General features: G+C 35.1%; 2 protein-coding genes across 2 annotated transcripts; both read right to left on the reverse strand.

Annotated features, from left to right (window-relative positions):
• Positions 1-69: 69 nt before the first annotated feature.
• Positions 70-8,501, reverse strand: LOC149725099 (flavin-containing monooxygenase 5-like). Its single transcript, XM_089892716.1, has 12 exons — positions 8,362-8,501; positions 7,533-7,704; positions 6,481-6,564; positions 6,304-6,419; positions 5,265-5,407; positions 3,873-3,958; positions 3,264-3,390; positions 2,592-2,780; positions 2,084-2,237; positions 1,484-1,587; positions 1,282-1,380; positions 70-871 (listed from the first exon to the last, which is right to left on the reverse strand). Exons 1-12 carry the CDS (start codon positions 8,480-8,482, stop codon positions 656-658), a joined length of 1,611 nt encoding a protein of 536 aa, XP_089748842.1. The 5' UTR covers positions 8,483-8,501; the 3' UTR covers positions 70-655.
• A 959-nt stretch (positions 8,502-9,460) lies between these two features.
• LOC149725100 (scavenger receptor cysteine-rich domain-containing protein DMBT1-like) lies at positions 9,461-15,880 on the reverse strand. The gene is made up of 10 exons (XM_089892717.1): positions 15,728-15,880; positions 15,365-15,561; positions 14,498-14,657; positions 13,845-14,038; positions 13,228-13,387; positions 12,478-12,522; positions 11,844-12,022; positions 11,128-11,296; positions 10,527-10,726; positions 9,461-10,237 (listed from the first exon to the last, which is right to left on the reverse strand). Exons 1-10 carry the CDS (start codon positions 15,771-15,773, stop codon positions 10,052-10,054), a joined length of 1,536 nt encoding a protein of 511 aa, XP_089748843.1. The 5' UTR covers positions 15,774-15,880; the 3' UTR covers positions 9,461-10,051.
• Between the last annotated feature and the right edge of the window lie 1,899 nt (positions 15,881-17,779).

Below are 17,779 nucleotides of genomic sequence, written 5' to 3' on the forward strand. Positions count from 1 at the left end.
GTTTCTGTTCATATGTTTTTAAAAAAAATAGGTAACTTTTTTTTTGAGTTTCTTTCAGTTTGACAAACGTTTTTTGTGCACGGCAATGTAGTATTTTATTTTAATTTGTGATTATTTCGGCGATATAATAGGATGAATAAATATGTTAAATAAAAAGCAAATTAAAAAGCGCGGGTATGCATAAAGCAAAGCTTATTAAGCGAATAATATTACATAATATGCTGTATGATATAGAGCGAATGATTCGCACGAAACTAAGTACAGTTTAATAGGTAACTACGCTATTTTATTTTAAAAAATTAACAAATATTATATTTGTTTCTTACGAATTTTCTGTTATATGTCCATATTATAGTAGGGTGGGGGGAGACGAGACAACTTTTCTTTCTATTTTTTCGTCCTATTTGGTAGTAAACAAAGAACATTCAAAGAATTATATACCGTGTCCTCGCGACTACTTTATACCGTTGTTAGTTTTTCAAAACCGATCAAAATATTTTGATATTATGTACCAAATGCGTCCCATCTTTCCCCACCCTACTGTATAATGTTTCGTTATATTTATACATATACAGCGAAGCTATTATAATATCAATCAGCAATATTTGCAGCAGCAGGTCTTACGAATACGTTTTGTACAGATATGCAACGTTTGTTAGTAATAATTATTAAATACAAAGTATATAACCGTTGCTATTACAACTACTATAAAGTAAGACCACCATCCGGTTTTCTTCTCTTCGTGCATAGGAAGACATTTTAAGGGATGCAACATTCGTTCTGTTTGCGTCATAATGGCCTCTCTAGCGCCACTCCATTTGCCTGGTCCAACTAAGCGGTATTGGTATCCAGTGCAGTACTCAAAAAACATCTGAAATTCGCGATGTAGAAATAAGTGTACGGTAAATAGTATTTTTTATTGACCAAGTAGGGTGGGGGTATGAGACACATTTAGCACATAATATCAAAATATCCTGATCGTGATTGAAACAAATGACAAAGGTCTATATAGGAGTCGTGAGGATACGGTTTAATTACTCTTGAATGTTCTTTGTTTACTACTAAATGGGGCAAAAAAGTTGAATGAAAAGGTGTCCCATCTTTCCCCACTCTACTATAATTAACGCTAAAATCCAACAAAGTTTTGCGCGTTTACTATAAATGAGAACGCTTTCACATTATACCCATACAAACGCGTATGAGACTTAACCCATTACAAAACGGTTGTTTAGAAAATTACTGAGTTTTTCGTCAGAGAACTCGTTAAGTTGATTTATTTACCTTCTTTGCCAGCGGTAGATCTGTAAGAGCAATTCTCCATAAATTTGGTTTACACCCAATTTCCTTGGCAAGAAAATCCATATACGGTATATGGTCCACCTAAATTAGAACAAACATCACATTTGTATTAATCTCTTTCAAAATAATTAACCGACACCTTATATTAAACATCCGCAAAATTTAAGATTGGGAGAGCTTATACCTCAATGGTGTGCCGCTGACTTTCGTAGTAATGACTCTTCATTTGTTTGTGTTTTTCTTCGACTTGGTTTCGCATTTCTCTTTCTGACGGCAGCTTCGATAAACCTTAAAATTAATAACTGTTGTTTGAACGCGTGTGGTATTTCCAGCTAAGATTAATTATGAGGTTTTGCTTTGGCCACACACGAAGCGTTGTTAATTTGATCCAATCCGGTAGTTTCTTATGGATTGTCTAAATTATCAACCATACATTATAACAAATTAAATCAAAAAACATAATTATCCACAAAATGCATAGGTGCTAATTCCTAAGCGAAAAAAAACGATTACTGTGTTGCAGGTTACTTGTATACAACTTCTTCAGTATAATCTTTATAGCCTATAATTTTTGATCCAGCCTATAGCGGTAACATAAAAACAGAAAATAAATAAATAAAAATTTACATTTATGGTAACTCGTAAGCTAGCACGAGGTTTATGAAACAAAACACCCGTGTCATAACCAAAGTTAGTTGGACATAACGACTGTCATTTGTCGGCCACGCCAGGATAGAGCAGTTTACATTCATTTACTCATAGCAACTTTTTGTGTATGACATACCTTTAAAAACTCTGGTCGCCCATCTTGACTGCATTTCAGCCAACGGGTTGACAGTTGCAAGAGCTTGTACGTGTCCAATCATACAAAGTGTGTTATGTTTCACTGATAGCGGCCACATCATTTGGTAAACGTCCGTTGATGTCTTATTTCGAAACTATTTGAATATTTCGAATATTATTTATACCAGAATCAAGTACAAAACAGGTAATCGACAAAAATTGAAACCAACAAATTTGATTTTGTAAGATATGTTTTCGCCCAAAATGGCGCCATCAGTCTAGTTTTAAATAGAAAGTTTTTAGTTTCGTTTTAACACGATAACTTACAGGTATACGCAGTGTGTGGTTACGTATACAGTTTATTAAACTGTGTAGTTAGTATCTGCTTTTTTAGTATATGTAAATATTATGCATGTTGCATTTTTTATGAGAGTTATAATAATTTGCTAATTCTTGTTCAAATCCTAGTTTCTCGCTGTTTAAAACAACCCATATGCAGAACAGCTTACGTTGATTAGAGAGTCTTTCAAAAACGGGAAACTGAAAACATATCCCGTTGCGAACACCACAGCGTCTGCCTTCACTTCGGAGCCGTCAACGAAAACCACGGAATCTTCTTTAAACCGCTGAACGTTTGGTTTCATGGTGACTGATCCGTTTAAAATACGATCCGGTAGAGCTGAGGTTATCAGAGGATGCTGCAAAAAAACAACAAGTAGCAATGAACTTATTTGCCACGGTATGTGTATTGCTTTGTTTAGTTATAAATATCCATTGCAATTTTTTTATTTTGTTTGATTTAGCGCAAATATTCTAAGAATACGATAGCACATAACGCGATATTGTTAAACAAACATAAGAAGTTAACTTAATGTATGTAAGAAAATGTAACTGCTTTAACCCGCGTGCCTAGACAGTCGTTATAACACGGTTGTATACACCTCGTGTCAGCTTACGAGTAACCATGTATGTTACTTTGTGAGTTCTTATTTTTTATGTATGGCCGACAATCTAGACAACTCATTAGTGACCACTGGGTTGAAGCAATTGCCATTAAGTGTCTTGCCTAAGGACACATACGTCCACAATGCTGGTAGCAGCGACGAGCCTTTGTTTTATACACCTCGTGTCAGCTTACGAGTTACCACGTATGTTACTTAGGTTATATGTAATTTGTGTACTTGGTTTAAAGGGCCATTTTTTGGTTTGATTCCCCAGTTTGCATGATCAAGTACACCGTTAAGTGAAGCCTCTAGTTCAGCTCTTGTGTAAGATTCCGGTAGAATAGACATTCTTAAAAGGTTGTATCTGAAACGAAATTGTGTTCACTAAGGGCGTTCATTGAAATTATAGTATTATTGTATACGCAGATGTGTTTCATTAAGCTTCCAAATTTGCACATTATTGAGTGTATAATGATAATTGCATTTAAATTACTATAGCAAGAATGAAAATAGCGTATAGGTTAAAACGAAGGATGAAAGCTTATAAACTTTTTGCTTCGCAATGTTTGTTTACACTGTGTAAACTAACTTATAAGCTAAAGAATGTATATATTACAGTGGGGGAAAATGAGACATCTTTTTATTCTATTTCTCGTTCCATTTGGTAGTAAACAAAGAACAAAGAATTGTAAAAACGTATCCTCGCGACTTCCGTATAGACCGTTGTTAATTGTTAGAAACACGATCAGGATATTGGATTTTATGTGCTTTATGTTTGGATTTAGGTTCCCCCTCCCAACATACAATAAGTATAAGCCTTTGGGGAATTATGTAGTTATCATTTACCTTGTCATGAACTTGTAATCTAGAGGGTAACCCTTCCCACCGACGCGCCCGAAAATCCACGACCCTTTCCTTGTGCTAAGACACACCTATAGAGAAGTTCAAATAAAGTCATCAATTTTTGAACAAAAACCTGCATTTTGCATGCAAAGCGGGTAGTAGATTATATAAATTCACATGTCTTAAAAAGTGCATTTTTCACGAGTTATTTCAAGTTCACAAAACATATAGTAGGGTGGGGGAAGATGGGACAACTTCAGCATATAATATCCAAATATCCTGATCGTTTTTTTTAACAATTAACAACGGTCTATAGGAGTCGTGAGGATACAGTTCTATAATTCTTTGAATGTTCTTTGTTCGCTACCAAATGTGACGAGAAAATAGATTGAAAATGTGCCCCATCTTCCTCACCCTATGTAAGGCGTTATTTCAAATTAAAAAAACATAATTTAACTTGCAAACCAGCTTTTGCGTTTTAACCAAACAGGTAAAGTTTTTATTTAGTGAGCAGCAATATTTGTGCTAAGCTAATAAAAAAATATTTTTGAGTGTCAGCAAAAAGTAATATTTTCATAATTGTTCAGTCGTGTGGTTACTTTCGTCCAACCTTTATCACAGCACGTATAGACGTTTGTACTTCAGACACCTTGTGTCTACTTTTTTTTATTCAAATATTTGCGCATTAAATATGTGTATATCGCTTTAACAATAGCCGTAACCACGAATGTTTAATATACACGTAAGGGAATCTTGAGTCAAAATTTTTGCCAAAGAGAATAATTTTTTTATTGGTCATATAAACACCGTAAAAGGCTTATTATACCCGCATGCATATTTATACGAGGTATATTATGTTTCATTTTAATGTTAAGTCATTATATTGAAAACTTTATTTTGTTCATCGTTGATATAAAAGAATTGCTGACTTTCTATTAGCTTTGCCGCCTGGACCGCAGTCTATAAATCCACATTTCTCTTTGACAAAGGCAGACATTGAATAAATAAATGTAACTTGCTTTATCCTCGCCTGGTGGAAAAGCAAAAGTCGTTATAACAAAATTGTTCCGTTTCATACACCTCATGCCAGCTTACAAGTTACCAAGTATGTTACTTTGTGGATATTTTTTTTTTCATTTTTGTTTTGGGCATGGCTAATAATTTGGACAACCCATTAGGGACCACTGGGTTGCAGCAATTGCCGTTAAGTGTCTTCCCCAAGGACACATACGCCCACAATGCTAGCATCGAGAGCCGGAACCCAGCATTATCTCTGGGTTTGAGGCAGGCGCGCTAACCACTCTTCCACAGCGCTGGCAGTTATAAAACTAACTTACAAAACTACCGCAGTTTTCAACTTACACGGTTTTATCTTTTAACAATTCCTTGACTTACCTTTGGACAGTGCCAACTTAGTTCGACAGCAATATCTGCCCCAGAGTTGCCCATTCCAACGACCACAACATTCTTATCTTCAAATCCTTTGAAATCGCGATAGTCTGTGCTATGCGTAATTGGACCCTTGAATTTTTCGTAACCTGGCGAACATATAAAATAAAGATAAACCTAAATGTCCGCAGTTTATAATCTGTAATATTAAAACTGGAGTCTATTTATATGAGTGACTGACGACGCCATTTAGGCGAAACATATAGTAAGGTGGGGGAAGATCGGACTGCGTTCTATTTCGTGTCCTATTTGGTAGTAAACAAAGAACGTTCAAAGAATTATAAAACCGTATCATCACGACTCCCATAGACCGTTGTTAAATGTTTAAAACACGATCAGGATATTTGGATATTTTTTTTGTTAAAGATGTCCCGTCTTACCCCAATCTACTATGTCTCTTTATATAATTTTTTTTGGTTTGGTTTTGTCTGTTATACGTATTTCGTAGCAGCAGAATCCATAGTCCGTATGCCCGAACTTTGTTTAACACGAACAATTGTTTTCGCTATAATTTTGTTTTACGTGATTTCTTTCCATGCATAGTAAATTTGTAATAGTACTGTGTAGTAAAATAGATACCGGTATATTTATATAGAACATATAACATCCCAGAGAATAGTCGCGAGCACGACTATGAAAGGGCATTTTTAAAGGTGAAAAACGCGATTAGGATATATAGGAAATGAACTGCAGTCGTGTACAGTTGGCTACCCATGATTTCGTGCTTATTTAGCTACTTAGGTAAATATATCGCTATGACCTAATGTGTTTTTATAAGATTAATTCAAGTGAACTCAGGGCGCTGAGTTCAAAATAATTGTCCGGTAGCCATAAGCATGAAATCAACAATTAACACGAAATCGTGAATAGCCTTTAGCGCGAAATCGTTAGAAACTTAGCAATATACACTATAATGTTGCTAAATGTGTTTCATTTTACCCTACAGTATTACAATTATTTCCGTGTGTGAACGTTTAAAAACTACCTGCGAATTCCGAGACCGGGAAATTCGGTACAGCGTGGTGTCCCACTGCTACCATTACACCGTTAAAAATCTCAGTTCTCTCTTTTCCCGTCTTAGAATTCTTGACCTTCAGCTCCCTGTATAGGAGTGTACAGTGGTTTATTTACAAGTTTATATTGCCCAAAGGCCTTTGCTCACCAATTGCCCGTCTTAGAATAATTGTCGGCAAAATCACAGCTTAAGACTTCGGTGTGGAATTGAATATGTTTCAAAATCCCAAACCTGGAATATAATATTATTATAAGTACTTTTGCTTTGTTGAAATGTTTGATGTGTATTAAAATCTTAATACACGAATCTTTACACCTTTTTTAAAAAAGTGGTGAAAAAAATAGATACACCGTTAGCACATAATTGCATATCGTATGGTTACTAATTGTGATTTTAGCAAATAAAAACGCCATTTTAGGTCCGTATGAAACGGTTACCTAATTTTGTAAATATTCTTGTTTGCTACCAAATGGGACGGTAACATAGAATAAAAATTCAATTGAAAAAGGCGTAAATACCCCTAAAAATAAAGAGTTTATTTGCGCCGCATACGGTCTATAAAATTCGCTTATTTTTGGACAAGCGAAAAAATGCCCACAGCGCTTTATAAGGTGCATGGCAGACACGATTCTTTAAAAATATTAACGCTTCAAGTAACTTGGAAAGTTAACCAGGGTCAAGTTAATGCAAAAAAAAACACGAGGCTTGCCTTTTCTCACGCGAGGCTACCTGTTAACTCTCATTTTTTTCGGCATGTAAAAAGTACTGCGGGGAGAAGACGGGTAACGTTAGCACATAAAAGTCTATGTTTCTTATACGTGTTTTTATAAATAACAACGCTCTTTTAAAGGCTTGGTGATACGGTTATATAATTCTGTAAATATTCTTTGTTAACAACCAATTGGCAAAATAATATTTAATGACAACATGGGTCATCTTACACCACAACCTACTGTATACATATAGTAAGGTGGGGGAAGACAGAACACTATTAGCACATGATATCCAAATATCCTGATCGGGTTTAAACAACTAACAACGGTCTATGGGAGTCGTGAAGATACGGTTTTATAACTCTTTGAATGTTCTTTGTTTACTACAAAATGGGACAAGAAAATTAAAATAAAAGGTGTCTCATCTTTCCCCACACTCTCATCTTCCCCCCAAGCTTGTCTCATCTTTCCCCAAGCCTTGCTTACCTTTCTGCATACATGCGATAATACTTGAGCACAAATGAGTTATGCATGTAGTTGGCGTATTCTTTGGGCAGCGGAAAGTCAGAATAACTCATCATTTCTTTGCTTGTATTTACATGCGTGGAACGGTACACCGTAGCTCCATTCTTTTTGCTCTCTTCGAACCTCCAAAGACCTAAATTGGAAATACATTCTCCGTTTTCGAATATAGACTAAATAAGTATGTAAATATACTAGGGTGGGAAAGATGAAACATCCTTTTATGCTATTTTTTCGTCCAATTTGGTATAGTAAACAAAGAACATTCAAAGAATTTTGAAACCGTATCCTCACGACTCTATACACCGTTGTTAATTGTTTAAAACACGATTAAGATATTTGGATATAATGTGCTAAAGGTATCCTGTCTTTCCCCATCCTACTATATATAACGTTATAATTTTATACAGTAGAGCGTCGGTTTAAAGTCCCACGACACTTTATTATTTTAAGTTTAATAATATCTTTTTAAATTTTATATTCAGTTTAAAATATGTTCAAAGAATTGTAATTGTTTTGCTGTTGATTTCCTTGCTGCGTTTTTTTAAACAACATGCTTTTGCTATCGTTATCGAAAAGATAAATGTAAATTATGTTATAGAAAGGTGGGGGGGAGATAGGACACCTTTTTATGCTATTGTTTTAAAACCGTATTTTCACGACTTCCATAGCGCGTTGCTAATTGTATAAAACCCAATCAGGATATTTGGATAAAACGTGCTAAATGCGTCCCATATTACCCCACTATATATATACATATGTTAAACTAAATGAAGTTAGATAACCGTCTTACCTCCGATGTCGTGATTCTTTTCAAAACATATCGGCTCTAATCCATCTTCAAGGCAAACCTTGATAGCAGCTAACCCGCTCGCACCGCAACCAATGATAGCTATTCTCTTTCCCGAAGCCATATTGAACTAGTACTGGACCTTGTGTACGCAAGGTGTTATATAAGGCCTATAAGAACTAAAGAACTAAAGAAAAAAAGCAAAGTTCGCTACGCGCGATTACTCGTGTTTGGTAGACATGAAATATCACTTATCCATTGCTTCACTGCACACTTGAATGTTATGAATTCTGCTGATGCGTCCGCATTTATTTGCGTTTAAGATAAACGCATACGCTAACAAGTTTCCTGACTATGCAAGATCCACTTACATGTGCCGAATGACTAATTATTTTCAAATATGAGTTATATATAGCACATTGGACATATATATAATGTATCGTGAAATAATTGGCTTCTGGTTAAAAACAAATACAACTATTACAACCCCACTAGTGCCTACATATGGAGTCGAAGTCATTTACCAAAACCAGCAACCTTATTTGTTCAGCGGGGCTATACACTATAACTTAATCATTTTCAAACAATGTTTTATTTAACTTTACACAGAGATGAATTGATTTTTTACAAACCGCTAGATGGTGGTAGCGCACCGCACAACCCCTTAACGTCACACTGCAGCTGATTAAAATCGACTTTCCAATTTTTTATTCTGCTGCTGTTATTACGATAGGCTTGCCGTAATTTTTGAGTAAACCGCATTTCGTAAATCTTAAAATTTGAATTTTTAAAACAAAGCGAGATCTAAATACATTCAGCATAGTTATAAATGATAAGATGGTCTCACTTGTGTCGGTATAGCGTTAGTAGGCGTATAAATACGTTTTGTTTGACCATTACAAAACTTGTAATCCATAAACATAAGAGGTATGGCTATTCTAACCTTTCTATTCCATGCAAGTTAGATGTATTTTTGCCTAATGCCAAAAGTAAAGCTATACTACACTAAACAATTTTTAGTGTACTATAGTGAAGCTTGTTTCTATTATATAGTAAGTAGAGCTGAGCTGCCTAGCGAAAAAAAAATTGCATTGCACAGATATACAATTCAATCTTCTTTATTATTTGTAATGGTATTTTTAATGATCTTAAAATTGGTGCAGAAAAATTTAAGTGAATAGAAAATGCTAATGCATATGATGGTCCAAGTTTATATGTTGTTGGCCTAAAAGGTTTCTTTTTTTATACTGGCATAGACAATTATACCCAAAGCCGCAGTGTGTACAGTATGGTGGAGAAAAATGAGACACCTATATTTATTCTATTTTCACGTCCCATGTGGTAGTAAGCAAAGAACATTTAAAGAATTATAAAACTATATCCTCACGACTCCCATAGACCGTTGTTAATTGTTTAAAACACGATCAGAATATTTGGATATTTAGTGCCAAAGGTGTCCAGTCTTCCCCCACCCTACTATACATTAAAACAAGCAACACCAAAAGCAGATGAGCGGACTTTTATAGCTTATGTACATAATTTATGCAGACTTTTAACATTCAGTCACATTAATACGAGTTCTTTAGTTCATATAAATCGTTTAAACTGGAAAACAGACATTACCATAATCTGAAACAGTCAATAGGATGATATAACAGACTTCGTGATTGATGTTAATATAAAACACTTCATTCTAGCCTACTCTTGATGGAGTGCGCGTATAAAGCTGGTAACTAGCTTTAAACCCAAGATTCTGAATGCTGCTATCGGTTTGTAATACCATGGTAACCGCGCTTCGTCCGTTAATGCAGAAGGTATAGTAATGGGTTCCAGTTATTGAGATCAGCCTTCGAAATAATGCACTTGGCCCGTTGTAAACCTGCATAAAGAATGAATGAATGTAACTTACTTTATCCTCGCCTGGTCGGAAAACGACAGTCGTTAAACACGGGTGTTCTGTTTCATACACCGCGTTCCAGCTTATGAGTTACCAAGTATGTTACTTTGTGGGTGATTAAGTATCTTTAGTATCTTTCAAAAACTACACAGTACAAATGAATGAAGGAGCCTATTATACCTGTGGCGGAGACTTTTCAGTATAGCACGGGTGCTCTGTTTCATTCACCTCGTGCCCGCTTACGAATTACCACGTACAATAACATCGTTACCTTCAAAGAATCAGCATAATGGCCTTCAAGATTTATAGACAAGAGACACACTCGAATATTTTTCGAAGGATTTGTACTAAACACCCATGTGCAATTAGAGTTACTGGGATAAAGTCCGACCCCCCAATTCTGACTGGTGATATAACGGGGCGTGTTTGTGGGCGTCAACCTTCCCCCGCAAGATGACGTAACTTGATTTCCTTTAGAAAAAAAAAAGTTTTATGCAAATGGCAAAATGACTGAATTTTCGTTTAAAATTAATTGATGAGAAAATCTATGTGTTAGAGGCAGGCGCGCTAACCACTACTATATAGGTAGAAACATAAGTAGAAACGCCATCAAGTGTAAAGGCTTCTATATATATATAGTAGGATGGGGAAAAATTTGACACTTTTAGCACATAATATCCCGATCTTGTTTTAAACAATTAACAACGGTCCATGATGAAAGTCGTGAGGGTACGGTTTCATAATTCTTTGAATGTTCTTTGTTTGCTACCAAACGGGGCAATAAAAATAATGAAAATGTGTCCCATGCTCCCTAATTACCACATTACATATATATATATATACGTTAGTTTAGTTAAGGTATGCTTAAATACCTCCTTCCACTTCATAGTAAGCCCTGAACCCTCTGCCTCTTATAATATGGTTGCTTGTAAATTGAAAACTGATGGTGTTACCAGTAGATACATATTGGTAAACTTGGGTATGCCGAATTCCGGTGATTATGGCAAGTTTTGGCGAAGTCAGCGTGTTTCCGTTCCTCACCTTTTAAATGGGATTTTATTTAGTCGTAATTACTACTCCTATATATTAATAGGGCGGGGAAAGACGGGACACCTTTAGAACAAAATATCCAAATATCATGACCGTGTTTTGAATAAATAACAATGGACTATGGGAGTCGTAAGGATATGGTTTTATAATTCTTTGAATTTTCTTTGTTTGCTACCAAATAGAACGTAAAAATAAAATAAAAATGTATCCCATCTTTCTTCACCCTATACTGTATAGTAGGATCGGGAAAGATAGGACACCTTTAGCACACAATATCCAAATATCCTGATCGTGTTTTAAACTACTAACAGTGGTTTGTGAAGGCTGTGAGAATACGGCTTTATAATTATTTAAATTTTCTTAGTTTACCACCATATGTGACGGGAAATTTGAATGAAAAAGTGTCCCATTCTCGAGTGGCCGGAAAACGTTGTTATAGCAAGGGTGTTCTGTTTCATACACCTCGTGCCAGCTTAGGAGTTACCATGTATGTTACTTTGTGGGTGATTATTATTATTATGCCAAATGCAGCACTTACTACGATGAAATCCCTGTTGGTTTCGATGTGAACGTAACCGAACCACAGCTTGACTTGTCTTCCGGTTGGTGCCGTGAAAACATACAAGCAATTGAGGTCCGAGGCATAACCACGGGGGAAATTTGGAGACGTCACATTCTCATGGCCGATTAAAGGCGCGGTATATGTGCCCCCGCATTCTGAAAAGAACGGTTGATGAATGAATGAATGAATGAATGAATGAATGAATGAACGAATGCGTTGCGGGGAAATGATAGTCGTCCACGCGTGGCGGGGAAAGAATAGTCGCTATAACACGGGTGCTATGTTTCATACCCCTCGTGCCAGCTTACCGAGTTACCAAGTATATTACTTTGTGGGTGATTATTTTTTTGTTAGTATTATGAGACAAAGTTAATATTTTATTCCCCTTTCTTTACATTTGTTGGTAAACAAAGAATATTTACGCAAATATATAACCGTATCTAGTTATAAAAGATCGTTTTTAACTGTTCAAAATACGATTAGGAAATGTGTAATTTTTGTGCTAACAGCGTCCCATCTTACCCCACACTACACACATATATGATTGCGTTAGATAAACCACAGCGTCGTTTCGAAATATTGAAACTCAAATACATGAACAGTTACTTACCGGTTGGGGGTGGGGCTGTTGTAGGTCTCCCTGGTCGTTTCGTTACTGTAAAATTTAGCAAGATATTTAATTACTTTGTTGTAAGACCTGCGTGTCGATATCTATACTTGTGCTTCTACACAAAAACTGAATGGCTGTATCGGACGTGCTTAAATAATTCGTTATAGCGAGCGTTTACTAAAAGATTTTTTCCATTCGCGCCGTTGTATAAATTATCGCGAGTGCCTCTATAGCCTAAAAAGTGGTTACTAGTGCGAGGCTCGAAGGTGCTGCCATTTTGGGCGTATATGTGTTCCTAGGCAAGACAATTAACGGCAATTGCTCCAACCTGAAACTAATAGGTTGTCTAAATTGACAGCCAAATATACGTTAAAATAAAATAAATAAATTCCAAATGAGAAACTTCAAACCAGTTATATTTTAACGGCTGTCATTCAATTTTTTTACTTTCCCTTTTTTATATTAATTATTCAACTTTCGTTGTCGTACATGAATAGGTAAATTTACGTTATAGTAGGGTGGGGGAAGACGGGACACCTTTAGCACATATTATCCAAATACCCTGATCGTGTTTTAACCGATTAACAACGGTCTATGGGAGTTGTGAGAATGCTGTTTTATAACTCGCTGAATGCTCGTTGTTTACTACAAAATGGGACGAGAAAATTGAAAGGAAAAGTATCTCATCTTCCCCACCCTAATAGACGTTATACTCCCAAATAAATAAAATATATAACTGTGCATACATACATGCTGAATAGCTCATTAAAAATCCTCCAAAGGTCACAGTTGAATCGCTTCGGAAACGTACAAGAGCTTTCGAAGTTTTGGTGGTCATTCGTATTGAACGTGTGCTGTTACCACTAACTATAAGAAGCAAAGTGGATCCTTGTGTGGTACCGTCATATACCTGTATATTTAACATGTTGATATGCAAAGTACGGTGGAGAAAGATGGGACACCTTTTCGTTCTTCACGAACCATTTGGTATTAAACAAAGAACATTAACAGAATTATAAAACCGTATTCTCACGACTTCCATAGACCGTTGTTAATTGTTTTAAAACATAATCAGGATATTTATATATTATGTGCTAAAGGTGTCCCATTTCCCCCCAAAGTACTCTATTTATATTACTGTGGCGTAAGTCGGGACATCCATAGATGATAATATTCAAATATCATGTTTTAAACAATTAACAACATTCTATGGGAGTCGTGAGAAAACGGTTTTATAATTCTTTAAATATTCTTTGTTTCCTACCAAATGAGAAAATAGAATGAAAGGTGTCCTATCTCGCGCCACTTTTAGTTATGTGAATACCACATAGGACCTATTGAAGTATTTTTGCATGGCCCGCACTTACCACTAAAGAATCACAGCATCCTTCGATTTGGTATCTGTATACAACGAGACGTATAACTTGTGTAGGTGGCACAGTTAATATCCACGTGCAAAGCAAGTTATTTGCGTAGTTTAGTGGCCAGCTAGGCGAGTCGAGAAATCTAGTAAAACGAGCCGGTGTAAGGGAACGATCGCAACTCCTGCTGCTGGGTGGAACTGTGTAACATAGGAACGGGTGTTAGTAACAAATTGTTGTATAGTAGGGAGGGGGAAGATGGGACACATTTAGCACATAATATCCAAATATCCTGATCGTGTTTTTAACATTTAACGATGGTCTATGGGAGTCGTGAGGAAACGATTTTATAATTCTTTGAGTGTTCTTTGTTTACTACCGAAGGGACGAGAAAATAAAATGGGAAGGTGTCCCGTCCTCCCCCACCCTACATAGTATTAAAGTGTAAAATGGGTACCGTTACCCCATAGTATATTTCACTTTCTAATCGTGTTTTACAATTAACAACGCTCTTCTAGAGCCAGGAGGATATGGGTAAATAATTCTGTGAATATTCCTTGTTTACTACAAAAAAGCAACATGAAATAGAATGAAAACATGAATTATATTCCCCATAACTAATATAATACTTAATCCTTTATAAAAAAATGCATTCTTACCTAGTTTATGCTGAAATCGAAATCCTTTTGCTGTCACTGAATGGTCACTGACGAAAGTTATGTAAAGAGAACCGAAGTTAGAAGAGATAAGGAAAGTAGACAAGACATTCCCCCGCAAAGTGTGTAATATATGACCGCTAGAAGAACTGCCGTCTCGAATCTAAAATCATGTTTATTTTAGTTCAAAATTATTTCTATATATACTAGGTTGCTGATGTATATTGAATACCGCCGTTAGCATACAATATCATAGACTTAAATTTTTTTTTTTAACAAGTACCAACGCGCTTTTAGAGTCGTGCAGATACTGTTAAATAGTTGTATATACCACTAAATGCGACGGTAAAAGAGAATACTTATAATAACATGGACTATTTTACCCCAACCTACTATATTACAACACCTTCATTGTCTGCATTCATTAATTACATTCACCCGTTCATTAATCCATTTATTCATTTATTCGAATAGTAATTCATTCATTCATTATATTCATTCTTTTATTCATTTTTTCATTCGTTCATTCATGCATTCATTCATTCATTCATTCATTCATTCATTTATTCATTTTTCATTTTTTCATTCATTCATGCATTCATTCATTCATTCATTCATTCATTCATTTATTCATTCTTTTATTCATTTATTCGTTCGTTCATTCATGCATTCATTCATTCATTCATTCATTCATTTTTCATTTTTCATTTTTTCATTCATTCATGCATTCATTCATTCATTCATTCATTCATTCATTCATTCATTCATTCATTCATTTATTCATTTATTAATTCATTCATTCATTTATTTATTCCTTCATTCATTCATTCATTCATTCATTTATTTATTCATTTATTCATTCATTCTTACCTCAACTACATCACAGCAACTCTCTGTAGCAACTGCGGAGAATTGAACCTGTACTTGGCGCCCGGGGACGCTGCTTTTTACAATCCATGCACATTCCAAATTATTGGGATAATTGTTTGGCCAATTCGGGGTAGTAATAGCAGGAGAGTAGTTTTCTCCAGCCGTGAAAGTTGCGGTGCATTGAGCATTTGCACTACCTGAAAAAAACAACAATTATCTTTGCTTAACAAAATTAATTTAATGAGTGAATACGAAAATTTTCTCGGACAAGATTTTATTTTTAAATTTAATGAAGCTAAGAACGCTTCGTTTAAAAGCTAAAGTTAGGAAAAATTGCTTTATGTTAATATTTTTATTTCTTACCAGCAAAAGCGATAACAAAAAGCAAAATAGTTCCTATTCGCAACATGCTGTTCGTTTATGTGAATTCAGATTTGTTTGGTGCTATATATATACAGCATTACAATCGCTTAAGGCCATGTCACGTTTCTGTCGGAGATGGCGCATTAAACTTGGAAAGAAGTTACAACTGTTCTCACTTATAAACAAACCATAGTATACATAGTTAGGCTACATAGGTTCCCTTTAACAAAAGTATTTACGATATTTTTTTTTAAGTTTTAACGTGTATGACATTATTATTTAAAGCTAAAGTATATGACAAATATTTTTACAAACACTACAATTTTAAGTTTTACAAATAAATTAGAAGTTTGCTATATAGATTAAGCAAAGACTAAAATGTTTTTTTAAAAAGAGATTGCGTTTTTCATATAATAATTTAATAAAATCTGTATATGCTATAGTGCATTAAAAGGCAGAAAATATGCAGCGTGTGCAGTTCTGGATAAGTTTGCTGTTAAAGTTTCAGTAATTTTCCATTTCCGGTTAATCGTCCAGTGTTTTTCCACTATAGCCACTAAAATTTACAGTGATTTTCCACTAATAAAATATAGTTGTCAACACGTATTAATTCACCAGGTTAAGCTTGCAGCGTACGCCACTTACTGCAGAAAATGCCGCAAGCAGTTTCGGTCTCAGATTAAGCAGCATGTTTTGCTACGTAGTACTTTCCGCAAACATGTATTCGTTTTAAAGATGCGCTTTAAAACATAGATGCATGCTGAAAGATCTTAAACACAAAATTTAGGCATTATAGAAGGCAATAAACTTTGTATACATATATTTTTAGGTTTGCTTTTTATATAAGACTCTTACAGAATTTGTTTCTGGCATGTGTGAAAATTAAATTTCACTAAATGTTCGAATTTGTTAAAACGCAAAAAATGTATCCTCTTTAAAAAACACAAGATTTAATCAAATTTAATGCGAAGCATAACTGACATATAATGCGCTGCAAGCGATTTGCGGTAAGAAAGCACAAGATCCGTATAGCCATCAGAGGCTTGACATTTAACGAATGCTGTCATCATATTAGAGTATACGTTGAGGTTTTGTGCACAAAAACAAGTTTCTCGCCACAATCCAAGCTTGATAAACATTTGGCCAGAAGAACTTTCCAAATTAATTAATTAAAGGCTTTGGACTTTTCCTTTATCCATAGGCACTCTCTATACTTGGTTTATGACGTTGTTATGCAAATTAAAGCAACTCTATAAAAGGCATGTAACCATTATTAGTTCAATTACATGGAAGAAATTGAAGATGATGGGTTACAGGAATGATATCTGTATAGATTTTAATATTGATATAAAGTACTTCGGGGTAAGATGAGACACCTCTAATACATAATATCCAATTGTCCTGATCGTGTTTTAAACAAATAACAACGCGGTCTATGAAAGTCGTGAGGATACAGTTTTATAATTCCTTGAATGTTCTTTGTTTACTACCAAATGGGACAAGAAAATAGAATAATAAAAAGTGTGTCCTATCTTTCCCAACCCTACTATATAGTAGGATAGGCCTACGTTTAAGTTTTATAGTTGAGTGGACAAACTTATACTGACGAAGCTGTGTGGCACAGTACGTGTGTCTCTATATTCGTATATAGAAAACGTATTGCTAGCAGGTTATACATGGCTGTATTTCTCCGTTGCTATAAATTTATTAGTCCTGGACCGCTGTTTAGTATGGGTCAGAGTTCCAGCTCAGTTTACCATTTGCAAGGCAGAGAAAAAATTAACTTACAGGATGTCTAAACTTTATGATTAGGAAAACAGTAGCACTAACAATGTTGTTTACCAAAAATACGTGGCTTTATAATACAGAAGACACACCTACAAAAAGATACACACACACCCACAAAGAGATTAAAACCAATCTTTTTGCCTGGTTAAAAGCAATCTTTTTCCCTGGTTTTAATCTCTTTGCCTACACTGAGTTTTGCAATAACACAGGGTACATTTTGCTGTGATGTCTATATCATACATCTATAATTCGTAAGGGGGAACC

This window comes from Ciona robusta, chromosome 14 (assembly GCF_009617815.1).
Source record: "Ciona robusta chromosome 14, ASM961781v2".
Lineage (NCBI taxonomy): Eukaryota > Metazoa > Chordata > Ascidiacea > Phlebobranchia > Cionidae > Ciona > Ciona robusta.